Source organism: Daktulosphaira vitifoliae, unplaced genomic scaffold, assembly GCF_025091365.1.
Source record: "Daktulosphaira vitifoliae isolate Bord-2020 unplaced genomic scaffold, ASM2509136v1 Scaffold_3, whole genome shotgun sequence".
In the NCBI taxonomy this organism is placed as follows: Eukaryota; Metazoa; Arthropoda; class Insecta; order Hemiptera; family Phylloxeridae; genus Daktulosphaira; species Daktulosphaira vitifoliae.
Window position 1 is genome coordinate 3,448,694 of NW_026099574.1, and position 27,489 is coordinate 3,476,182.

The 27,489-nt window shown below is 27.4% G+C and overlaps 2 protein-coding genes across 5 annotated transcripts; both read left to right on the forward strand.

The window, feature by feature from the left end:
• Positions 1-50: 50 nt before the first annotated feature.
• Positions 51-17,239, forward strand: LOC126902385 (nucleosome-remodeling factor subunit NURF301). Of its 4 annotated transcripts, XM_050679588.1 has the most exons (35): positions 52-1,216; positions 1,321-1,702; positions 1,768-2,053; positions 2,143-2,354; positions 2,419-2,559; positions 2,649-2,717; positions 2,778-3,131; positions 3,193-3,414; positions 3,480-3,631; positions 3,690-3,834; positions 3,909-4,046; positions 4,109-4,323; positions 4,390-4,690; positions 4,752-5,019; positions 5,080-5,191; positions 5,256-5,450; positions 5,519-5,828; positions 5,893-6,028; positions 9,198-9,499; positions 10,495-10,626; positions 10,948-11,061; positions 11,122-11,199; positions 11,279-11,421; positions 12,066-12,116; positions 12,400-12,529; positions 12,586-12,713; positions 13,006-13,219; positions 13,294-13,572; positions 13,646-13,847; positions 14,300-14,483; positions 14,688-15,046; positions 15,171-15,338; positions 15,401-15,596; positions 15,655-15,739; positions 15,806-17,239. In XM_050679588.1, the coding sequence occupies exons 1-35, from the start codon at positions 551-553 to the stop codon at positions 16,015-16,017; spliced, it is 7,281 nt and encodes a 2,426-aa protein (XP_050535545.1). In that variant the 5' UTR covers positions 52-550; the 3' UTR covers positions 16,018-17,239. The 4 variants fall into 4 exon arrangements, with proteins under 4 accessions (XP_050535544.1, XP_050535545.1, XP_050535547.1 ...); XM_050679587.1 differs by having other exon boundaries at positions 51-1,216; positions 4,752-5,191; XM_050679590.1 differs by having other exon boundaries at positions 4,752-5,191; positions 14,300-14,393.
• Positions 17,240-20,020: 2,781 nt separating this feature from the next.
• Positions 20,021-26,871, forward strand: LOC126900928 (4-aminobutyrate aminotransferase, mitochondrial). Its single transcript, XM_050676964.1, has 9 exons — positions 20,021-20,248; positions 23,000-23,109; positions 24,648-24,815; positions 24,940-25,020; positions 25,086-25,457; positions 25,529-25,666; positions 25,734-25,891; positions 25,960-26,228; positions 26,520-26,871. The coding sequence occupies exons 1-9, from the start codon at positions 20,182-20,184 to the stop codon at positions 26,639-26,641; spliced, it is 1,485 nt and encodes a 494-aa protein (XP_050532921.1). The 5' UTR covers positions 20,021-20,181; the 3' UTR covers positions 26,642-26,871.
• Positions 26,872-27,489: the final 618 nt, after the last annotated feature.

The window sequence follows — 27,489 nt, forward strand, 5'->3', positions numbered from 1 at the left end:
CTCCGATACACAGTGTAGGTAAAAAATAGTTCATGGCAAAATCCGTCAATGCAATAGAAGTCGGTAGTACGCGTCATTTACCAATACAGGAGAAAAAAAGAAAAAATCCTGTGGCTGTTTTTTCCGTTTCGTTTTGTTTACGAACGTGTTATAATACTTAAAGCAGCGTGCCTGTACATACTGCTTGCAAGCAAACTGCCCGCCTTGTATGTGTATTAGTGATAATAATGTTTTCGTAACGGAATCTGGAATATTGTGCACGATGATGATGATGCGAACAATCGGGTTTCATGTTTTTGCGAAGGTCACATGACCAACGTCTCGAGCGACTGTAGTAATAGTTGTAGATTAGTTGTAGTGTTCGATCTGACAACTGCAATCGCGCGCGCATCGACTTAACTGGCAAGGGGGCAGACACTGATTATACATCCTATACTATTGTAGTATACAGAAATTTATTTTTTGTTTTTGTTGTTGTAGCGCGCAATACGTGCGTGTGTAAGTTAACGGTCAGTGATAATACATCGAAGACGGATCATAGTGGCGCGCAATGTCTGGCAGGCCCAAGCGCAGGGGCCGTCCCCCGAAAACCGGCGGGACGGACAAACCTAAATTTCAGATGCATTTGTTGAAGAAGCCAAAGTACTTGCAGAATATCGAAACTGCAGCAGCAACTTCTCCAGCAAGTGGTACAGGTACACCTACGGCAAACACTGGCCGAACGTCTTCACGCCGTAGTACTCCTGCATCCTTACGTTCATCTCCTTGTCCAACTCCTAACAGAGCCACCCGACGAGGTAACCAAAAGTCTACACCTAAGTCAGCTGCTAAATCTAAAACTCCCCATGCTCCACCATCAACAAGCAAGAAGAAGAAGGTTATTGAAAAAGTCCATGAATACCATTATGGTTCTGATTTTGAAGAATCTGAAAAGTCAGATATATCTTCTGATTCAGAACAATCTGATACTAATGTAGATGTTGTCGATGAAGTTAGTGACAGTGATTTTTCTTTGTCTGGTTTTTCTGTTGCTAGTCGGGCACGTAAAAGTAATGTCAGCTATATTAGAAATCCTAGTCCTGAGCCTTTATGGATAAGGGATGAAGAAATTCCTAAACTGGAGTTACCTAAATCATCTGAAGACCTTCTTGTGCCTACAGAACATGTTATGCAATCATTATGTATTTATGAAGTTTTGAGGCGTTTTAAAAGTCAGGTAATTATAATTTGTATTTCAATTTTCTTATAAATAATGTTCTAATATGTTAATAAATTTTTACTGTTTGATTGTAAAAAATATTTATATAAATTTATTTTTAGGTACGATTATCACCATTTAGATTTGAAGATTTATGTGCTGCTCTAATGTATGAAGAACAAAGCTATCTTTTAGCAGAAATTCATATGATGCTTTTAAAAGCAATTCTGCGTGAAGAAGACTTGCAGCAAACTCACTATGGTGCTGTTGATCAAAAGGACAGTATCAATAGTATTTTATATTTTATGGATAATATTACCTGGCCAGAAGTTTTAAAAGACTACATAGAATCTGACAAATCATTTGATTCGAATGTAGTAAAAGTATTTAATAATGGAGATGAGTATCCATTTACTAGTATTAAAAATCGCTTAACAGTACTTCAGTTTTTAACTGATCAGTTTTTAACTACTACACCAATTCGAGAAGGTTTTGTTCCTGAAGGTAAAAAAAATACTTATGGCTAAGAACGATAAATACTCTTAAATATATTTTGTGTTATGTTTTAGGTCACAGCTTTCAGTATGATGATCACTGTAGAGTATGTCATAAAGTTGGAGATCTTTTATGTTGTGAAACGTGCCCAGCAGTATTTCATTTAGAATGTGCAGAACCACCATTGCTTGATGTTCCTACTGAAGATTGGCAATGTAATTTGTGTAAAGAACAAAAGGTTATTGGTGTTGCAGATTGTACTCCTGATGATGAAAAATCAGGATTATCATCCCGTCAAGAACACATATCCTATGATCGACATGGTCGTAAATATTGGTTTCTAGTCAGACGAATTTTTGTGTAAGTGCAAATGACAAATTTTTTTTCTAATTAAATATCTGTTATCTTTTAATGACAATCTTGATTAATTTATACTATTGTGTTAATAGTGAGAATGAAGAGACTGGTGAATGTTGGTATTATACAACAGAAGAACAGCTTAGTCTTTTGATAGAATCATTAGATCCTGAAATGGAATTAACTTTATATAATGAAATAGAAAAAATAAAAGGAGAAATTTGTCGTCAAATGCAAATAACTATGGATCTTACAGCTCAATATAGACCATCAAATAGAAAATCATTTTTAGAATTAGAAAATAGTAAGATTCATACAGTGGTTTTAATAAATTATTTAAATATATTTTTATAAAATTTTATCTTTAGATAGTATTATTGCTATGAAAGAAGACATGAAGAAAAAACAAGAAAATGATTCAGAAAAAAATAATGATGATATAACTAATACAAATGATGATCATTCAGATAGTGATTCAAATGAGAATACAAATGATTCTGATAAAAAAGGTTTAAAATTAACTGTTTAATTGTTTATGAAATATCTAAGTGTTTATAAAGATATTTTTAGTAATTAATATTTATATATTCTATTGTAGAAAATCAGGATGCTGAAAAAAAAGATGATAGTTTGATGGATCTAGATGATGCAGTTATTGATGGTCAAAGTAAGTTCTGCTTATTTGAATGTTAAATAATAAAAATTTTAAAATGCGTGTTATTTTTAGGAGTTACACGTAATAGGACATTACGTCCTAGGACTACTTCATTGCCTCAAAAACAAACTCCTGAACAACCAAAAAAACCATCTATTATTGAAAAACAATCTCCTGCACTTTCCTATATTGAAAATGTTGGAGCTAGATTAACAAGATTTAAAGCTCAACATATTGCAGCTGGTACTTTCTTATACAAACTTGGCATGGATAATGGTTTTAAAACTTATGTAAATCAATATACATCAAACCCAATAGCTTTAAATAAAGTCCAAAAAAATGAAGAACGTGATAAGAAGAGATACATGTCTCATAAGTTTATGTTAACTGGGTCTGGTGAATTTAAATGGATGGGACAAATAATTGGTAATTATAATGTTTATTCCCTTTATTAAAGAAATATTATTAACTAAATATTTTTATCCAGGTTCTAAATCAACAATTATTACAACAGTGAAACAAACTATTATTGCATTAGACAACTCTCTTCCATCATCACTTATGCATATGAACTGGCCCACATTGCGAAAAGCTTGGTTAAATCAAGTGAATTCTTGTTCTACCCCTAAAGATTTTGCTCGAGTTATGGTTGTTCTAATGTCTTGCATAAAACCTGTAGTTTATGCATCAGTATGGCATGAGCAACTAGGTACAATTTAATAGCGTTAAAATTATTAAGTTACTAGTTTTAATGTTAATAAATTTTAATTTTAGGACATGTTAAACTTTTTCGAATTACTCATGCTGAAAGAGAAGAAAGAAAAAAAATTGATAAGAAAGATAAGAAGGAAAAAGATGCTGAAGAAGATGAGCGTAACAGAATGACAATTAATTTTGTTAAATATACTCTTGGTTTAAAACATCAGGTTAGATATTAATTTAGGTAAAAGTATTTTTTTTAATAATTATAATTTTTATTTTTAGGTTCATAAGCAAAAAGGAGAAGAGTATCGAATTCACGGACAATGGGGATGGCAATGGCTATCTAAAACCAGAGATTATAAACTTGCAGATTCCTCTAATCAAGGCTTGGCAGCTGGCCCTGCTAAACGAATTTTTCAGGGTAAAGGTAAGTACTTGAAAACTATATATATATATATCTACATTGATAAATTGAATGTTATTACTTTTTTTTTATGACAGATCATAATGGAATTCGAACGTTTTCTATCCCAGAAACTATATATGAGTCTGTAATTAAAAAAGAATGTGTGATTGATCCAGAAGTTTTCAGTGAAATTCCTAATGATCAAAATGTAACGCATTTAGATAATGTTTCTGGTAAGTAAGATTTGTCGAAATTTCACCTTAATAATGTTTGATATTTATTTATTTTATTATAGATATCGATCTTTCAAGTTTTAAAATTCTTTCCCCCGTTTTTAAGTTGGATAACAATATTAATGTAAGCAGCGCAATTAGATCAACAAGTCGTATTTTATATCCCAAACTTGCTAAGAAATGTAAAACTGATATGCTCTTAGCAAGAAGAATGCAGTTAAAAATAGCAGAAGAAAAAGCTATAATTGCAAAAAATCAACCACAGCCAACAGTTGAAGTAATTATTGACTATAAACTATACAAGGTATAATTGTTTGCCAATTAATCATGTATTATTTTTTAGACAAATTCTACTACATCTGCTAATAACACAACTGATACAACAGAACTACTTACTAAGATGCGTGAAAAATCATATATGTTAAACACGCTTCAAAAACGAGTGATAGAGCTTAAACAACATTATTTATCTTTTAACACTATGTCAGAACATATGATTTGTTATAACAGTAGTTGTAGAGCTGCAAACAAATCAAGTATGACAGCTTCATGTTACAGTCCATTATGTATGAGACATGTAAATGTTAGAAATGAATTGCTCTCTTTACTACGAAAAATGAACACATTAAAATCTGAATTAACAGGTAATAATGTATTTGTATATTTGTTTTAAAGAATTTTCTAAATTAACTGATTTGACTTCAGAATTAAAAGCATTAATGCCGAAAGACCAAAATGTATTGAATAGTATTAAATTGGAACACAATCAATCAAATGCAAAAAATGAAGTTAAATCAACTGATACAGCAAAAGAAGAAGTTAAGAAAGATGAAAATGTTGACATTAAAACTGAACAAGTAAAAGTAAAACAAGAAAATGAGGAGATTAAAACTGAAATTGCCAATGAACAAGTTATTAAACCTGAAAAAACTCCAGAAAGTCAGAAATCTGAAGTTACAAATAGCCCTTCAGGGTACTATAAATCACTTTTAATTTTTATAATTATTTATTTACTTATTTATCTTGTTCATAGACAAAGTGTAATGAAACCCGCTAGAAAACGAGGTGGTGCTAAGCGTGAAGGTGTTTTGATTGATTGTGTTGATGATGGTAGGGTGTACTCAACAGATGATACTCGTAAAAAGGTTAATTATTAGAATTTTAAGGAATGATTAAAATATTTTAAAATGTTTGCATATTATTTTACAGATTTACTTGAAGAAAGTTTCAATTAATATAACAAATATTCGCAAAAAGCCTGAAAAAATTAAATACCCCCCTACATCACGATTTTATACTCGTAACAAACAATCTAGTATATTAGTATTACCTAAACATGAAATACGTAAGTTAGCTAGACATGCAGGATTTGACGTTGTTAATGGGTTTAACCCAAATGCCAAAGTAAGCAAATGCAGCCACTTAAACCTTAAAAACATGTATTTAATTAGTTGTTTACATTATCTTTACAGACTAACAATGCTATATGGCCCTATCCTTGTCCTAGACCTTATTTTAAAACTTGCTGGCTGTATAGAACAATTACTTTTAATACTATATCAGCTGCAGCATTGCAGTTGAGAATTCTTTGGGCTTGTTTGAAGTGGGATGATTTGACTGCTAAAACTGCCCACTTAGCTAGTAAACGTGAAGTAACTACTGAAACAGAATTAGTTACAACAGAGACTCTTGAATGCCGAACCTCTGGACAATTTAATGAACGCACTGAATACTTAATACGCAAAGTTGTCATACCCCTTGATATACCAAAACAAGTTAGAGGTATGTGTTTTGAAAGACCACTCGTAATTTAGTCAATTTATTCTCAAGTTAATATTTCTCACAGAAATTACACCAATTCGTAGTGGATTGAGAAAACGAAAACGAGAAGAAACTCCTAGAAATACAGCACCACAAGTGTCTGAAGTGTGGGTTGATGAAAGTAAACTAGAACTTGTTGAGATTAAACAATTCCATGAAAGGTAATAGTTCAGTATATTTTATATTTTGAAAATAATATTACTATTTACTGATGGCAAGATTTTCAGTTACTGAATATCCTTTTGATGTTGTAAAAGTAAACTAATTTAAGTGAAACAATTAAAATTACTCATTTTTAAGTATTTTGAAAAAGTGAAGTTATTACTTTTATTATTTAATCAAACTATAAGGTGTTTCATAAAGAACGCAAATTTTAATTTTTTATTTTTAGTTAATAGTGAGGTGGACATTATGCCCATGCACTTAGACCTGACGGTCAATTGTGCACACCTCATACCTAATAGTCTTGATTCGGTTTACACGCCTAAGTGTTATCACCAAAATGTTATTACATTATACCTATCATTGTATAAAGAGTGGACTATCATGTCAACCCTTGTGGATGTCCAAAGAGTCCTGTCTTTCTGGCAAAATTAGGTATCACTCTCTGGATCTTGAGTTTTTGATATTTTCTTTTTCACAAAAAGGTTTACTCATGTAGTTTGATCTTAGGGTTGATAAGGCTCACATTCACACATTATGTGAAATGAGTCTTCCTCTTCTACTCCACACTTCCTGCATAATGGTGATTCTGAGACCCCCATTGCGTAAAGATGTTTAAACAAGTGGCCATATCCTGTCAATAGACCAGTCAAAGTACTTATTTGATGTCTAGTCCTAGTCATGTTATTAAGATCACCCAACAGTACACCAGGATCTTGATAAATATTTTAAATTGTCTAGGTACTATCGAATACTTCTAGATTTTCCTGTGTTGTACTCTGCACCAATTCTTGGGTAGCGCTTTGAGTAATTCCTCAGTGAGCCCTACCACTGATTCTGGCCCAACATATGTGTTCTCTGCTCCTTTCTTACCTAAAAAGTCAGTTTTTTTTATTTCCAGTGACACTGTTGTGTCCTGGTACCTACGCTAGTATAACTTTGCTGAACATTGATAGTGATTCTTAAGTTTCTCTGCATTCGAGGACAAGCTTTGATTTCACCTGATCATAATAGAGTGCTTTCAGAACTGCTTAACTATTATTTAAGATAGTTATCTTTCTTTTCTTGTATATCAGCAGGTTCTGAGCCCCCACCAGTATCACCATCACCTCTGCTTGAAAACAGAGAGTGTTGTGTTCATTGAAATGCTGACATTTATTCGAGGTTTAATGCCAGCACCTAACTTTGACGATTTTTTGGATCCATCTGTATATATTACAAATCCTCCTTTCTCAGTTAGGTAGCTAATATTCCATTCTCTACGTGTAGTGATTTCCACTTTGTAGGTAATGTTATTCTTAAGAATCTGTTTGATATAGTCCAAAAGGTATTCCAAAATGCCCTAGTCTATTTCTTTTGGTATTTTACCATGTTCTGCTGTGTCGCTCTCCATAGTCTAAATACCGCAGTAGTGAAATCTAAGTGCTGTGGCTTTGGTGTGAGCTTTAACCTTTAGATGCAGAGGAGGTAATCCGATTAGTGCCTCTTATGCGACCGTTGGTGTGATTCTTAATACTCTAGTGATGGCTATGGCAGCCATTCTCTGTATACAACTAAATTCTTTTAGGGAATATTGTCAAAAAACCCTTCAATGTCCAGGAATATACCTAGTGCATACATTTTATACAGTTTTCCTTATTTTAGTGATTAGGAAGTGTAGAGCTGTATCAGTAGATTTTCCCATGTTGTTTTTCATATAAAGGGTTCTCCTTGATGTACCTACCAATAAGTTTGTCCCTAGTCTTTAGAAGAAATGGAGTGAGATTTATTGGTCTGTAGAATTTTTTGCTTTATAATAGTTAGTTCGGTTAGGTTTGGGTATAAACACCACCCTGACCTTGCGCCATCTTTCCAATTGATAACAATAGACAAGGCATACTCTAAATATTTTGCAGAGATGGAGACAATTATCTCTGACTCTTCTTGCAGAAATGCAGGGAATATTTTGTCACAGCCTGCAGCTTTGAAACTTCCAAAGGCTTTTATTGACAATCTTTTTCCACTTATGGTGGTCACTCTCCTGGTTAGTTCCCAATCAGCACGTGTCACTCGTTTGTCCTGTGTAACATGTAACTGTTCTCTGTTGTGTTAATTTCAGAGCCAGAAGAGTGTGTGTTTAGCAAATGTGATAATATTTCATTATCTTTATTGGTAAACATGTTGTCTGGCAGTAGTATTGCTTCAACAATTGAATTTTGATATAAATCAATTTTATTTTATAATAAATACATTATTAATGATTCATATTGTTTCACTATGAGTTGAGGTTTAAGTGTAAAATATGATATTGTGCATATGACCACCTATAATCATTCGGCACATAATGACAGGTAACATCTTGCTGAAACCACATTTCTTCAGTGTCCATGTTATTCAGAATAGGACAAAGAAATTTGGAAATTTTATTTTGACAACGATTCCATTTATTCATTGTTTCTACATTTCCGCATTAATCTTCAAAAAAGTATAGGTATATCAAACCACTTGTCCAAAAGCCACATCAAACTTACTGGCTGTAGATGCATTTGAATTCATGATTTTCTTAGGTTCTAATCTCCCTAAATTCGACACTTTAAAAATGAAAATGCAAAAATATTCAACGTCATTGTCAAAATATTTCTAATTTTCTTTGTCCTATCCTGTATGACATGAATACTGAAGAAATATGGTTCCAGCAAGATGATGTTATCTATCATTATGTGTCAAGCAATTATAAGGGATCATATGTACAATATTTTATCTCCCAACTTAAACCTTAACTCATAGTGAAACAATATAGTATCATCAATAATGTATTTTTTTTTTTAATAAAATTAATTTATATCAAAATTAAAAATTGCGTTCTTTATGAGACACCTTAATTTCCAATTTTCTATAATTTCAAAAATGATAATTCTATAATGTCTTTTTTATACTTTATTGAAGTTATTATATTTTAACAGTCTTTCTAATTAGGATTAACCAACAAATTATTATTTTTTTTTTATTGTATTCTGCAGATTTAAATTTTAGTTTCAATTATATAACATAATTTATATCAGGTTTTTTTAACTTCTCCAAAAGTTTTTGCAAGGTATAATTCAATTTTGTAAACATCTCATTATCTCTAACTTTTATAAATAAATTTCTACTGATATTGTTAATGTATTGTATCCAAAAAAATTTTAGAGTTGAACGTGAAATTCAAATGCAACAAGCAATGAAAACTCGTGCAGCTACTGCTTATGCTAATAGGCATTTAAATAATGATTCATTAGTCAAAAGTATAAATGATAAACAACGGAATTCTGAAACTTCTGAACATCTAAAAGAACAATTGGAACAATCACTTAGGGCTCAGCGCTTAGCATATAAAAGATCATCTATGAATAATGATTTGAACTCTTCTAATAAAAGATTGTGTGTAGATGTATCTAATTCCCATAGTCCTGTGTCTAATAGTTCAACACAACGTATGAAGCTTGTTCCTGGTATGTAATAAATAAATAAAAAAGGTGATAAATATTTTAGAATTTAGCTGTTTTTTAATGCCGCTATCTCCAATCTTATTAATAGGACTGCATTGATTTATTATGCGTTTTATATATATTCATGGGAATTATTTTAATAATTACCAACACTTAATATAGATGACTTCTATATTTTATATTATTCTATATTTTAGAATAGGATTTTCGATTCTGATTGTTTAACTGTAACATATAAATACAGTATGATTTTCTAAGAATACTATCAATCATTTTTTTATGTTAAATAATGATTTATTCATATAAACATAATGATATAAATTTTATTTATTTAAATTAACTATATTAAATATCAAGTTTATTGTAAAAAAAAAATAATATTAATGTTTGAACCAATTATTTATTATTTTTTACTATTAAATGATAATGGTCTGTATAAAATGTTGACTGGATAATAACCAATTTTGCAATATTACATTTTAAGTTATTATAACTTTATATTACAGGTAAGAGGGATGTGCAACATAGAATAATTCTTTTCTATAGATTAGTGAGAGTCGCCGCTAAACACTTCTCTACTCCACATTTCTACTAAATCCTTAAATGCTAATATGTCAAAAAATAATGTTACAAAACTGGTTATCAATCAGTCAAAATTTTATCATACTATTCTCCCTTTAATAGTAGAAAAAAATATTAGGTTCCTATTTAACTTTCAATAGTTACCCCTAAAATCTAACATTAGAAATAATTTTTCTTACAATAAACTTGATAATTTTTGTTTCATTTAAATAAATCAAGTTTAAATCTGTGCATTTTTATGAAAAGTTCATTGTTAAAAAAACGAGGGATAATATTAATAAATCCCACAGTTTATATAAAAAATACTAATAATGTATATAAATTATTTATGTCGACTCCAACTGTTTTTTCAAACTAGTAAAATAAATGAAACTTATATGTCCCAGTTTTATTGCAAATAATTGGTTATTTTTTAGGTGAAGGAGGTAGATTAAAATTAATGCCAAATAACAAACCTTTAAGCCAAGGCTCAAATGTTTTACAATCTTCCCCTAGAGTTACTACTAAGCCTACTACACCAACAACACGCCGTATATTTATGACAAAATGTATGTATCAGTATTAATAATATTATTTTTTATAGATGTAAACTCAAATATTTCCAATCTGGATAATGTTGTAAAATATGATTACTAATGAATTAATTTTTTAATATATAAAACTAAGTACAATAATTTTTGAAAAGTCATTGCAAACTTTAGTATAATTATTTTTAGAGAGGCTAAATTAACCCCATCCCATTTTGCACCTATGATAACTTTGCCATTTTCCTTAAATATTTAATAATATATAAGTTAATAACCTAAATATCTATAATAAACAGTTTTAGTAAAAAATTTTATAATTTTTTATTTGTTACAAATAAATAGGCCCAGATGGAAAGACTCGTCTTGTTACTACTCCTAAAGCTATTTTAACTGATGGAAACATAATAAATCAAAATACCTTAAAAATACACTCAAGTAGTCCACAAATATTAACATGTAATTTAGATTTTAGGCACTGTTAATTATTTAAAAAAAATAATTTTTTCTTTTTTTTAGCAAATACCATGACTCAACAAAAACTTCAATGTATTAAAGGTGAAGATGGTAAAATACAAGTGAAAGGCCTTCTTCCTGGTGAGAAATTATTTTCTGAAAACTTGTACTTTACATTTTTTTATAATTAAGTGTAATTTAATTTAAATTATTTTTATAGGGCAACAATTAATTCAATTACCCGATGGAAAATTACATGTAACAACTAGTTATATTAATCAATCATCATCTCCCCGGACTGTGCAAATTACTAAAAATACCTTAATAGCTAACAATAATAATTTTAACAAAACAGGAACCCAAGTAAGTTGTATTCATATCGACCTAGTGTATTTAATATAATAATTTTTTATAGTAATCCTATCTTAAAAATTGATAAAAATTAAATTAACTTTAGTTATAACTCTTGTTAAATACTATATGACAATATGTTACGTATGTTCTGTTAAATTTTTTATATTAGTTTTAAAGCTCTATTTGCAAAAAGTATGTAGGAGAAAAGAAGGAAATGTCTAGTGATAAAAATATTTGCAACCACTCCTCACCACCAGTCATAATTTTAAATTGTTAAAAACTTCTGAAATACTTATCCAAAAATTGTTATCGACCTGTCATTTTCTTAATTACTTCATTACCTATTAAATAAACTAGTAATTTATGTACACTATCATCTGAAAAATAAAGTCGACACCCGTTTAAGTTATAAAAGATAATTTTAAAAAGTAATTTATAGATGATAAATCAAGAAATACATGTAACTAAAAAAAACAAAAGTTTTTTTCCATTGTTTTTATTTTGTGGTTCATGATAAACCAATCATCCTGTATATTTAATGAAATATTAATTCTTTTAAATAATAATTCAAGTGACAAATTTAACTGTTTTTATTTTAAAATACTATGTTTTTGTAATATTTAATTTAATTTAATGTTCTGTGTTATTTTCAGACAATTATTTTAAATAGAACACCACAAGTTATAAAATCTCAAACGTCTCAGGTAATTTTAAAGTAATAAATCATTGTCAAATTAGAATTTTTATTTAAATTTGATCATATGCTTCTATATTTATGTTATAGTTAAATGCTATTTCAAACATAAAATGACAAAAATTTATAAAATAAATTTTGACCAAAAACTCAAATTTGTTCTGTTTAGTTTAAACATTCACCTTTACTATTCTAAATTATTTGTATTAAAATTTCACTTAAGATTTCAAAATTTAATGCCATTCATAATCAAATCAACAAGTGTATTAAGAATTGTTTTAATTTTTTTTAAGGTTGTAGTTTCTAGTGGTCAATTAGTAAGTGTTTCACAAGGGCAACAAATGATTGTTCAACAACTTAACCCTACTAAGGCTACCATAGCTACAATAAATGGACAGCAAGTTCTAATTCGACCAAATACTGGTAAGTTTTATAAACTATACTTTAATACTGAAATACTAATGATTTTTTCATTATAGGAAGTACTACCAATATAATAAGTACTGGAGGGCAGGCTATTAAACTAGTAAGACCTCCTCAAACAATACAAAAAATTAACTCTGCTGTACCTCCTTTAACACCTCGTAATTCTCAGACCATTGTTCAGGTAAAGTTTATTATAAAAAAAGTGCAACGGTTTAACTGAAAACTCCTATATATAACTTCACACTATTAACATTTTGTTATATATATATATATATATATATATATATATATATATAAGTAAAAACATTTGAAGTAAAATAAAATAAATATATTTTTTTATTACTAAAAACAAATAATAACAAAGAAATGTCAATTGTATCTAACTTAAAGAGTTGTTAATTAGATCTAAGCACTTCTATGAATAACTTAATAATTTGTATAAAAACTGTTAACTAATCTTTTGATTTTAACAGGAACATGTAACAAATACAACTACTGTTGATGAACAAGAAAAAATTTTACTTGCTAATCAACCTCCAGGTACAGTTATTAAATGTATCACTGCACAAGTTATACAAAGTCCAACACATGGAAATAAAATAGTATTACAAGGTTTACAAGGCAATGATTTTACACCTCAACAGCTTCAACTAGTTCAGCAACAAGTGAAACAACAATTATTAAAAGGTAAACAAACAATCTTATATTAGTATTAATACCAACAAATCATTTATTTATTTTATTTGTACTATTTTTTCTAGCACAAGAATCTAGTGGAACTCAAGGTGTTTTGGGACCTACAAAAATTTATTTAGCTGTACAACCACCTGATTCTCATAATTCTGCTCCTCCACAAACAGTAAACACAGTCAAGCCTGCAGAGATTACTCCTCAACAAACAGAGCCTAATAATACAACTGAGAATTCAGCTACCACTGTAAAGTCTATGGATATAACAACCAATCAAGAAAAAACAGTTACAGAGGAAGTAAATGATGCTTCAAATGAATTTGTGGTTACCCCAAATTACATCAGTCAAAGTTTGTTAATTGCTTATTTATTTATTGTAATTAGCCATTATCTTTTGTTATAACCATTATCTTAATTTTACAGCTATTAAAAACGTATTAAAAAATGAGGATTTAAATCCCGAAACTCAAGAAAAACTATTACAGCTACAAAAATACCAAGAACAAAAATTGCGTGATCCAGTTCAACCTCAACCAGTTGTTCCTTCAGTAAAAAAACGTCCCTTTGAAAATAATGATTTAGATTCTGAGCCACCTACAAAAATAGTACCATGTGATAATTTAGGGTAATTTATATAGATATCAATTTAAAAAAAAAAAAATGGTGACCAATTGTTATAAATTATAGTGTTTTTTTTTTCTTTTTTTTACTAAATAAGACTTAATTTTACATATATTATGCCTATAAAATTACAGTTTAATAGATTTAAATTATTAAATATTAAAAAACCATTTATTCTTAGGTTTAATATTAAATTAGTTGCGAGAGTATTGATATTGTTAGTTATTAGTTTAATATTTATTTTAAAATATAAAACAAACAACATAGAAGTGTATTGTGAGGCAAATATTTCTATATATTATAGTTTTTTGTTCTTATTTATATTATTGTGTCTGTCTCTTATCATATGATAATTTTGATAGTAAATCTTGATTGCTTCAAAATAAATTAAAAGAACATCACATGTTGGTTATTATTTTATATTATTTTTTAAATTTGTTTATTTAATATGTTTAGGTCAAATGTACCTCCGGAACAGTCAAAACTGTACCAAACATTAAAACAAGGAGATGATAAGCGTAAATTACAACAAATTCAATCAAAACTTCAGGTTAGCTTATACAAACAGAAAGAATTATTGAAAAAAGATATATTGAAAAAACGTGCTCTTTTGGAAAAGGAATTGCAGATCGAAATTCAGGTACGTTTTCAAGTAGTGTTTTCTTGAAATTCGTTTAACGAACGTCTATCCTGAATTTCGATCCTCAATTCCGATTCCAGAAATGTTGGTCAATTTATTTGCAGCTAGCGGAAGAATTTTTTTTATTTTGTTTACATCATGGCTTTTCTATGGCAAGTTTTAGGGTTTTTTTATCAATATTAATTAATTACTGGCATGTTACAGAATGAAATAGCTGCTGATATAACAGTTACTTCAGCAGATTCAACAACTACAACTAGCGATGTCACTGAAAAATCACCCGTACCTGTTCAAACAACAACTCCTCCTCCTCAAGGAAGTAGTAAACGAAAACATGCTTCAGGTCCTCCTACTACCATACAAACAACACCTCATCTCAATAGTAATTCTAAAATTAATATTTCTGGCCCTGGTCGTCGGAGAATTATAAAAAATTCTCCTCCTACACCTAGCAAAAACCACACTAAGCCAATGTTAGCTCCAGCACGTAAAAGTTCAAGCCCTAAAAAGAATAAAAAGGAAAAAATAATGTGCATATGTCGAACTCCCTATGATAGTTCACAGTGAGTCAAAAATTTCTAATAAAAGTATTCTAAGAAAATTCGGTATATAATAAATTTAATACTAATTTTATATAATCAACTTAATTGGCATTCTTTATAATGTTAAATTAATTTCTTTAATTAGGTTTTATGTTGGATGTGACATGTGTCATAACTGGTTTCATGGTTCATGTGTGGGAATAACTGTGCAAATGTCTAAAAAAATAACTGAGTGGTTTTGTCCTGAGTGCAAAAGATCAAAAGACCCTGAAGTACTTTATTGTATCTGCAAAAAGCCATATGATGATCAACAGTAAGTTTAATAGTATTTTGAGTAAAAAGTATACATAAATTACCCCATATTAAAATGTTTAGATTTTATATTTGCTGTGACAAATGCCAAGATTGGTTTCATGGTAGCTGTGTTGGTGTACTGCAATGTGAGGGTGATAAAATGGATGATTACAATTGTCCAAAATGCATGTCTGATTCTGAAATAAATTTTGCTAACTTAAATCCACTTAACGAAAATGACTATGAAGATTTAACTAAGCTCATAAAACAAATTCAAGTAATTAAAAACAAAAATATTGTATAATATTGTATAATAATAAAATATTTTGTTCTAGTCACATAAAAATGCATGGCCATTTATGGATCCAGTTGATCCCCATGAAGCTCCTGATTATTACAATGTTGTAAAAGATCCTATGGGTTAGTTGTTTTATTAATATGTTATAAAAGTTAAAACAATATCAACAAATTTTTCTTTTTTTGCAGATTTAAATTGTATTGGTAAAAAGGTTGGAGAAAAAAAATATAAAAACCTAACTGAATTTATTCGCGATATGATCAAAGTTTTTGATAACTGTAGATATTATAATCCGAGAGATTCACAATTTTACAAATGCGCTGAAATTTTAGAACAATTCTTTGTTATGAAATTAAAGAATTTCAGAGATAAACTTTGTGAACAATACATGGAAGCATAAATAATATTGTCTGATCTAAAATGTTTTGTATGCAACTTTACTTTTATAAACATGTTTTGATAATAATTTTTATATATATTTATTTTATTTTTATTGATTTACAATCGAATACTACTATTTGTTTTGTTTTACAAAACATAATCACTATATTTTTAATGCATATTTCATTCTTTTATGATTAATTTATTTCTACAATTATTATTGATATTTAAAGGGAGAATGTATTTTTAGTTAATTTTACCATTAATTTTGATTATTTCATATAAGATGGCATATTAATTTCTGCCAATAGTAATTACACAATTAGATTTTATTTATCATTTTAAAATATCTTGAACTGTTATATAGTCATCTATATACTATTATGTAATATGTGTATATAAGTATTTGTAACTAATTTTTATACTTTTTTTGTTGATATATGATAAATATCTGCATGATAACTTGATGAGCTCATTCCATATATTTTTGAAAAAACTTTCTAGTGAACATACTTTGATTGTAAATTAAATACCAAAAAAAATGAAAAAAATTTAAATGCGAACAAACATTTTAGTGTTTGAGTCTCTCATACTATATTATGAATAGTGAATAGTGATCTTTAAAACATGTCAAAATAATCCAATGTTTAATTGTTCATTAAATGTGTATACATAATTTTATTAAATAAATAGAAACAATGTTGATTTTATTTTATAATAAAAAAAAAATAAACAACTAAAAGTAAACAATTTTTTTTTCTTATATCTTTATTTATTTTTTGATGGTCTAATATTTTTTCGTATAAATATAGTGAGGGCAGAGATAATCAATAATAAAAAAAAGATTTTTTTTCAACATTTAAAAATAACTATTTTTAATTCTTTTCTTACACATAGTTTTTATGAATCAATAAAAATTTTAGGACAAATATTTATCAAGTTACAAGTATTTTAATACATAAAATGGCAATGTAGTAAGGGTGAAAAAGCTTGTACTGGTGTACACAAAATACTATGCAGCGTGTCGTCGTACTCTTTGTATTAAAATGCTTTTAACTCAATGATTACTTGTTTTAAAATTGTTATGAACTTATCAAATTATTTTATAAGAAAATGGCTATTTTGAAAAAAAAATTAATACATTTTTTTTATTAGTGATAAATAATAAAAAAAATATTCTTTAAACGTAATCTAAGAAGATAATTTAAAAAAAAAAACCAGCACAGGGGGGTCGTGGCACAGTGGTGACGTAGCATAGTTGGATCAAGTATAATGATATCTGACAATGATAAAACTCACTATCAAAAAAAAAAAAACGCTTCGATGTAAATCTTCAGATAGTGTTTAATTTTAAAAAATTGGTGGATTATTCCAAAAGCTACATGATCTGCTAGTTTATAAATATCCTGATTAAGATAAAGTATGTCGAATGAAAAACGGATATTAAAAAATATTATTTCTCATAAAAAAATTGTGTTGATCCATACACTTTTCAATAAGTTATAGCATAATAAAGTTAAAAATGTAAAAAATAAAATCGAGAATTTTCACATAAAAATAGCATTTGGTAGCCATTTTCACTGTGAAGACAAAAAAAATTCCGAAATTTTTTTTTTCATAATAAAGTACATTACATTAGCTTTAATTTAAGATATATATAAAAGTGTCAGACTTTTTGGAACACTTTGTCTAAGTCTATAATAAAGTCTAAGCAAAAAACGTTTGCAATTATTGCTCTATTTCAAAATTGAGTATTTTATAGAATATGTTAAAAAAACTTTTGGAATCTTTATAGTACTATCAAACCTATTTTAGATGAAAATCAATACGGGTTTCGATCTGCTAAGTCTACAATATCCAACTTGCTTGTTTTTACTCTGATTTAATATACACTATAAGTTCAGGTGATTAAATTGGAGAAGTATACACTGACCTTAAAAAAACATCAATAATGTATAGCACTTAATTTAAGGATTAAAATGTATAGGAATCGATGAGCCAGGCATATATGCTTTCATGGTTTTCTCTGTTTCTCAAAGGAAGAAAACAGCAAGTTGAGATCATATAAAGTCCATTTAAATAAGTTATTATTAACTAATAACAAAACTTTTGTTATTAGTACTCAATCTACAAGATGATAGTATGATGATATTATTGGATTTATAAACTAATAAATTTAATAGCTATTATTATTTTTAATATAATAGATTGTCCTAATATTTTAAGCCAAATAAATTTTCATGTTTCTTTTACAAATAATTTCTATTTTATCATATTAGTCGAAAGTAAAATTGCAGTCATCACTCTTCATTAAATTCTATTACATTTATGTCATTCTTCGCCTAATTTTGACTTTCTTTAGCCATGTTGAAGAATTAATTATCTTCAATTTAATGATGTGTTATATTTATAAATATAGTTATAATAATATATATATATATGTTAATATTATGCCTCCGCTCATATTAAGTTTACGGCTCTTATAAAAGAATTGGCTCATTAGAATCATGTTATTTAAACCTATAAAATATTATAACATTAATTACACAATCCTTTATATAATAATAATTGTAATAAATAAATTTTTGTTTCACTTTTTTTTTATAGCAATAATACCAGTCAACATGTTATTTATTATATCGCTAATTGAATAAATTGTAACACCCACTTTTCACACGACTATTTTTGAAGTCCCTCCATATCCTCTAAAAGTTTAATTTTTACGTTTAAAAACGTGATTTTTATTTCTAAGGGGATTACGAAATGGATGTAGTTAATAAACAGATAACTTTTCAAGAAAAACTTAGAGTTACAACATTATTATACGTAATTCAATATACTTTTAAAGTAGTCTGTTGAATGTATGTTTATATATGTAAATTGTAATTTAAGAACACATTACGGTTACAGAAAAAATCCCGAGTATATTTTAGATATTAATAAAATTAATCAGCAAAAACACATAAGATAAACAGAATATTTATATCAGCCGACAGTGTATTTATATGAAGAGAATATATCAAATGCCGTTAGTGACAGTCAAATGATTTTATGAAGTGGATAAAAATCTTTATTTGGTAAATATAATCAAAGGTGCTATGCCCCCGCATAACCCAGAGTTTTTTTACTATATCAAGATGTTATTAAGGATTATTAGATATGCATAAATGTCTGTCTTTTTATTAAGCCTATTTCAAATATTTAATTTATTTTAGAATAGTAGATTAATAGTAATTCAACAGTAAATTGAATACAAAAACTAAAACTTAAAATTTAATAATCTGCTAAATTTGTAGGATTAATCATTCATTCTTTCATATTAATTCTGATAAATAACTTTTAAATTGAATTATTTTGTATAAAGTTTCCAAAATATAAAATATATACAATGTAGCCGTGTAAATTCTAAATGTAATAATAATATTACAAATGTTCCGCAACATTAAAATTATAACTTATCACCTATCAGTAGAAATAATGACAGTTTGTTTTACTATTTTTGCCGTTAGACAATATACAGAATGTTAAAAAAGTAAGTAACAGATCCATATAGTCTATACCATAGAAAATATTTCTAAGAAAGCGAGATAAATACATTTTTTATTGTTTTAAAGTAATGCTACCCTACAAAACTCGTTACTGTATAATGAAGGATGTGTAGCGGTCTTTAGATATCTCAAACCAGTCCCAATTCCAGAAATTATTTTAAATATGTATAGTAGACTCCTAGTTCTTTAGAGGGCATCACAAGTTCACAGACACTGAATTAATTAAGCACCTGATTGTACAAATACATATTTATCTGTTATATAGAGTATTTAGTAGTAATTCATAAATGTCTAGGATATTATAATAAGTATAAATAAAATGTTTAGATGAAATTAATAATTCTTGACTTCTACTCTTCAACAATAAAAACAACTTCCAACCAAAATTGAAGGTTTTAATCGCTCTCTGTATTAAGTTTTGTTAACAGATTTCCCTCTACTCGAGTTGTGTGATCACAACAGTACCACTTTCAAACACAGTGAGACTGCTCAGTAGCTTATCGATCGCGCACACGTCAGGTAGTCGTTTACCAGAAGTCTGAAAATAATAGAACGGACAAAATACAATATCTTTAGTATAGTCTACAGTATTAAATATATATATTTCCTAAAAATAGGATTAGTAATTTTAAAAAATGTATCGATTCCACAAAATCACCTCACCGGCATTTTCGGCCAGTTGCCTCCTAAACAAACGCATATGTGAGTAATAATAAAACACTTCAATTACAATAAGTTAGGTTTTATTGTAAACACTTAATATTGAAATATTTACCAGCGATAAAATTAGGTTAAAATATTTACTTATCGTCATAATTATAAGTTTATCTAAATGTTTTTAAATCAATGTTAAATGAGCAATAAAAGCGAACTTCAGTAAAACTATTTTTTTTTCGATTATAGGTTATTTTTTTTTTCAAAATAATTTAAGATTATTTAGAATGATTTAATAAATAATATAAAAACATGTAAAAATCATAGAAAGTTTCATAGATTATGTGTTATTGATCGTACTCAAGAGCGAGTATTTAAAAATTACATATTTTTTGTATTCATTACTTCTTCAAGTTGAAATTTAATGCTTTTTATTTGAATAATTTTTGAATTTGAATTTATATAAATAATACAAATATAACAAAATAACACAAAAAACTATTATTTTTTCTTTATTTGATTTCTATTTTTCATTAATCATAATAATATATTTATTAGCATATTTAAGAACTACATCAATTTAAAAAATCGTTATATTTAATAAAATAAGAAATGTCAAGTGCTATTTGTTTATTTAGAGTTTTAAATAAATATATTAATTGTTAATTTGAACAGTTTCACAAAAAAATAAATGATAAACTAATATCAAACGTTTTATTCAATATGAAATTAAAAATAATTTATTTATTATGTATTACTTGACTATTTTTTATATCAAATATAAAAAATAAATAAATATATAAATATTATTTTTAGAGAGTTGATTACTAATCATCAAATTGATTAAATAATTTCATTATTTATGTGATAATAAACTAAAAATATGTAAATTTGATAATAATGTATAATATTATCTTTATTAGTTATCAATGCATAACGTAAACACTCCTACTTACATTTTTATAAAACACAGAAATATTTTTCTATACATAAATGTGCCCGATAGTATCATAGTAATGAATAAATGAGGGTCAAAGAGGAGGATGGTACGAAAAATATAGTGTCATTCGACTTCAAAATCTCAATAATTTCTGTTTTTCATAGAAGCATATAAAATAATTACGAAAATCAAAAATAGACCACTATGCGTGTTCTCCATAAAATGCTTATACTTGAACTGGAGTCACTTGATTTATTTGAACTTTTTGATCAATAGTTTAAAATTTAATAATAAAATAAAATTATCTAAACTAAGTTAGTAGTGTTTAACGATCACTTACTAAGTATTTTTTAAGAACAATAATAAATTATATCTCTGATTAAAATAAGTTATCACGAACTTAAACTCTATTTAAAAATTATATATATATAGTAGAATACTATTTTCGATTTAATAATTTGTTCGAATTTTACTAAAAGCCAATTCAATAATAATCATAAAAATAAATAATTGCTATCTAAAATAAAGTATCGTCAAATGGGCCAACTTAAGGTGATAGTTAAACTTGGGACAATTTTGTAGTGCTCGAGTAAAAGGGCTTAAGTACAAAAATTGTGTAGATAAAGATAAATATATCATAATATTAAAAGAAACACTCTTTTTTTTTTTTGTGGTATAAAGGGCTATGAATTTAAGCCATTTTAACCGAGCACCACAGAATTACATATTTTATAGATTTCATCATTTAATTTATGAGAAAAATATTTTATGTTTCTTAACAATATTTATAGATATTTTACTAGAGCATTAGATTGATACGACAAAATAATAATTAAATATTAAGCTACATTTTATATTAAATAGAAATTATAATTAATCTAACATACAATAGATAACAATGAAATGAAGTAACACATTTCTTACTTTAAGACTTAATAATAATTTTTTTTTTTCAACTTTTTTGTTTTTGCAATTTTTTTTTAAACAAAAAAATAGGATCAGCATTTGAAGAAATATATAAAAAAAAAAGATAATTCCATTTTTTAAAAATTTTTAAAACGCTTAATTCTTCATTTAGATTATTATGATTATTTATTACTTGGATAAATGTTTTAGTCATTTTTTTCTTTATTTAAAACCGTTGAAAATCTAATTTCAAAAGAGAGTTATGTTATTTGATCAGTGCCTTTCATTTCATGATTCATCGTTTCTTTTAGACGATCAATTTCCTATAGAAATATTTTTTCAATCATTTTTTAAGGAGGTCGATCTTTTATGTCTACTGCTTAATCTAAATTGTTGGTTCCTATTTTTTCAATAAATCAGGGTAGACAAGCAACCAAAAATATTTTGATAAACTTATGTGGATATTACAAATTCCAGGTCATTTTATACTCACTATATCAGTACTATTGACTTTTTATATGTTACTTGAAATTTATTGAAACTAAGAAAGTCACTCGGCCTAAATTGACATAACTTAAGTAAATCATGCTACATGCTATAAATTAAAATTGATTTTCAAATATGTAATTGATATATTAGTTAAACAACTAATATATTCAAGTAGACACTTGAAGTAGAAAACTATTTTGTTAAACTAAAATGATAAAATTGTAAGGGTAAATTTGAAATTTTTTTTTTTATTTTCCCATTTTATTTCAGAAATGATTTTTAAATCGAGGAATAAAGTTAATAAATTAAAGAACATTGTATAATTAAGACCTTTTTCTTTACTTTAAATGTCTTATAGAATATAATAGAGTATATAACCAAGTAACGTATAATGTAAGACCCAAATCTAATCAACTTTAATTGTATGATAGATTTACTAATTTTATACAACAATTATTTTCCAGTGAGATGCGCATCATCTTTATTCCCTGGTGAATATACTGCACCAGTGATAAAGACACCAGTACCAGGACCAAAATCTAAAAAACTTTTAGACGAGTTATCTGATTTACAGGTATTTTGCTAAAACAATGATTATTTAATATTAATTATTATTATTGATACTAAAAACAAGCATGTAATAAAAGGCATGTCAATTTATATTAAAACAAACATAATTTTAATATTTAATTTATTATTATCAATTTTTTTTTTCTAGCTAAATAGAAAAAAGTTTTTTTTATCAAAAATATCCTTTAATAATAATTTAACAATTATCAAATTATGATAAATTATAACCTATCAAATGAATAAAAGTATTAAACTAAATTTATCAATTGCATTTGTCTACTTTAAATAACATGTGTGTTAAATGGCATGTGAGTGAAAAATTTCGGATTGAATAAAAACGAGGTCGCAAGGTCTAAAGGGTGATGATATGAAATTAATGTAGTTTGAAATAGTCAACCTAAAGGAACAGGATGCGTAGTTTAATTCAATAAGTGAATTAATTAAATCGCAATAAACAATGGAATAGTTTTTGACAAAAAGTTGTTGCTGTTTAAAATAACAACTCAATTTATATTACATCTCATTAAGAATCATTATCATTTTGATCATAGTCAAATTTCAAAAAGGATTAAGAAAGAGATAATAATTGAATGGGCGTCATACAATAATTCAAAAATAAATAAAAAAACGATGTTTCATATTTAATGATCAGATAGAAAATGTCTTATTTTCCAATTTACCTTACAATTAACGTAATATTCATTTGTATACAAATTCATATTTGGCCAAGACAAAAATGCAGTTGTCCAGGGCCAAATATTTTGATGCGTCAGATAGTAATTTCTCTTTTTTCATAGAATTTAACGACATTTTTTATTTAAGAATATACCATGGAAGATCAATGACATATTTACGAAGAAATTAATATCTCTCCAGTTGATATAAAATCATGACAGGAGTGAAGTTTCTATACTGTCCGAAAGATTCATATACCTCTCTCATAACAAACTTTTAAATACACCACTTAAGAAAGCCCATGATTTGATAGTTGCTTAGGAGCCCCAAGACTAAAAATGTTTGTATATCACTCTAAAATTGTATTTAAAAAACTAACTTAAGGTTTATACTAATGAAAATATTAATTATTAATAAATAAAATAAATTATGAAATATAGCCTTAAATGTGGGATTGCTGTTTTTTGCATGACACCATTTCATTAAATATATTCAATAATCTGATATGTATTTTAAAATTGTCTAAGCTCAGATATTTATCGATCACAAATTATGAAATCATAAAAATCTAAAAAAATATGATTTGATTTTATAAACTTAAATTTAACTAATGAATAGTTGATATTTTCAAAAATACTTTTAAACTACGAAATTCAATTACCTTGTTTTATAAGAATTCAAGAAAAGTTTTGTGATTAAATTATACATATTTTTTTAACTTTATAATACAAGTATTTGCTGCAAAGATATTTAAAACAAACGCACATTCACAAAAATAATTCTATAATCATCCATTATTATTTTAAAATATTATGTATAAATAATTACTTAAATGTAAATCATTTTTTAAATGCTTTTATTTTATAGCAAGCCGGTTCAGTCCAATTATTTGCTGATTATAACAAATCCTTAGGAAACTATTTGGTAGATGTTGATGGTAACGTTCTTTTAGATGCTTACACGCAAATATCGTCTATGCCTTTGGGATACAACCATTCAGATATGTTAAAAGTATTCGACAACGAAGAAAACAAGGTTCGACTTTTCTCTTTTAGTTTTAAGTAGAGTAGTAGTTTAGTTTTAAGTTTTTAGTTTTTATTATAACTAAAATAATTAAGTAGCATTACAATATTTTTTTGTGAACTGATTGTCTTTTTAGAAAGCTATCGTTAACCGACCTGCATTGGGTGTTTTCCCCGGGTCAGACTGGCCAGAAAAATTACGAAAAACATTGTTGAGTGTAAGAAAACATTTTAATGGTATTTTAGTGATTTTTTAAAGAAAATTTTTAACAATCGAATTTAGGTTGCACCGAAAGGTATGAATAGTATTACTACTATGATGTGTGGATCATGTTCAAATGAAAACGCTTACAAAAACATGTTTCTTAAATATCAAAGAGATAAAAGAGGAGGAACGTCCAACTTCACTGAACTTGAAAAAGAATCTTGTATGATTAATTTGCCACCAGGTGCACCGAATTTGTCAATATTGTCCTTTAAAGGGTCATTTCATGGTCGAACTCTTGGAGTATTATCTACTACACACTCCAAGTATATACACAAAATGGACGTGCCAGCATTTGACTGGCCAATCGCAAGTTTTCCCGAATACAAATACCCTCTGCACGAAAACGTTAGAGAAAATCAAGCTGAAGACAAAAGATGTTTGGCTGAGGTATAAATATTTAAGTAAAACTATTCAATAAAAAGTCAATGAATTACTTAAAAATAATTTTTATATTTTAGGTAGAAGAATTAATCGAAAAATGGGAGAAAAAAGGTAATCCTGTAGCTGGAATTATAATCGAACCTATTCAAGCAGAAGGCGGAGATAATCATGCGTCGCCGGAGTTCTTCCAAGAGCTTCAAAAGATAGCAAAAAAAGTGTGTTGTCGTTCTAATTAATTTGAAAAAAAAATAATCATATGATTGTCTCATCTTTTTTTTTCAGCATAATGCAGGTTATTTAATAGATGAAGTACAAACTGGAGGAGGACCAACTGGAAAGATGTGGTGTCACGAACACTTTGATTTGGAAACTTCTCCTGACATTGTGACATTTAGTAAAAAAATGCAAACTGGTGGATACTACTTGAAAAGAGAATTTTTGTATAACACATTTAATTCATTTGATACTTTGTTTATAATTTATTAAATATTTTATATTCATTTCCCAGACCCGATTTGCCGTATCGCGTTTTCAATACTTGGATGGGAGATCCAACCAAAATAGTTTTGCTTGAAGCCATCTTAAATGTTATTAAAAGAGATAATTTACTATCGGTGGTTGAAAAATCTGGAGACATACTCATGTCTAACCTTAGAGACTTAGAAGCTGAATTTCCTGCTTTGATCAATTCCAGCAGAGGACGTGGAACGTTTATATCATTTAACGCAGCTGATAGCAAACTCCGAGATGATTTCGTTAATAGACTTAAAGCTAAAGGTATTTATAAAAAAATTATTCTTTATATTTATTTAAAGGTTATTACTGGAATATTTTTATATAAATAAACATAACTATTATTATTGATAAATAGTCGAATCGAGATTGAAACATCCTCCACTGTTTGATGAGGCAGTGGTGGGATTGCAGTCCCTCCAAATAAAAAAATATTATATCTATATAAAGTTTCAACTGTTGGTGACATTTGATACCTATGTCCCATTCATAATTAAGCATGTGTACTGTATGTAACTACATAAAATAATCTAATGATAAATAATATTTTTTAAGGGGTCCAAACTGGAGGATGTGGGGATATTGCTATTAGAATGCGTCCAGCTCTGATTTTCCAACCTCAACATGCTCACATATTCATCGATAGACTTCGTCAAGTGTTATCCGAAACTAAATAAGTATAGTGAATAAAATGTTGATTTTGCATTTTTATTTGTTAATAATATTTTTGTGATAATTTTACTATGTCTTCCAAATGTTTCAATGTCTTCCAAAAAAATAAAATAAGAAAGCTATTTATAATAATTATTGTATTCCGTAACAATGTCCTTAATGTGGCCGAATGATAGATAAATTATATTTGTAATTTATTATAATTAATTAAATATTATAGTAATAATTCAACATTTTTAATGTGATATGTGTTTCTTTTATAGAGAATAAATTATTCTCGTTAAGTTTAAATAAATATTCAATAAGTTTTAATTTTTATACATTTAATTTTATGTACACCATAAAAAAATTAGGTTACAATTTACACTAAATGTCAGTCATTTATACTGTAAAAAACATCCAATTATTTTAAGTTTAATACATAAAAATAATACATTATCTTTAAAAAATGAGACTCTAAAAAACCTACGCTACATATCAACAACATCACTCAAAAATAGGCAATCTAAGAGACAGAAAAAATCATAAATGAAACGTTCAGAGACTTTGAGACGATGAATTAAGCTGTAACTAGCTTTTAATAAAAAAAAATATTTTTATAAATGATACTCGCCTATCAATATCATGCGTGAAGAAGTTATTATTATTCGAGCAAGAATTGACCTCATTGACTAATTCATGTCTTTTTTTTTTTCAAAAAATAAAAAACCAATTTGTGGTATGATTTCACAACACACCACATCATCACTGAGTGCTTGAATTACTCAAATGCCGTAATAGTAACATGGGGGGTATGTAGGGATGGCAATAAAACTTTACCTAGGACGTCAAAACTCTAAATACGTCTTTGAGT

Excerpts from the sequence above, each read along its gene's own strand:
- LOC126902385 (XM_050679587.1), top strand. The coding sequence starts at position 551 with ATGTCTGGCAGGCCCAAGCGCAGGGGCCGTCCCCCGAAAACCGGCGGG. Across the intron at positions 12,530-12,585 it reads TCTAATTCGACCAAATACTG|GAAGTACTACCAATATAATA; the intron begins GTAAGTTTTATA and ends TTTTCATTATAG. Across the intron at positions 15,339-15,400 it reads AAGCCATATGATGATCAACA|ATTTTATATTTGCTGTGACA; the intron begins GTAAGTTTAATA and ends TAAAATGTTTAG.
- LOC126900928 (XM_050676964.1), top strand. The coding sequence starts at position 20,182 with ATGTATCGATTCCACAAAATCACCTCACCGGCATTTTCGGCCAGTTGC. Across the intron at positions 25,892-25,959 it reads TACTTGAAAAGAGAATTTTT|ACCCGATTTGCCGTATCGCG; the intron begins GTATAACACATT and ends TTCATTTCCCAG. Across the intron at positions 26,229-26,519 it reads TAATAGACTTAAAGCTAAAG|GGGTCCAAACTGGAGGATGT; the intron begins GTATTTATAAAA and ends ATATTTTTTAAG.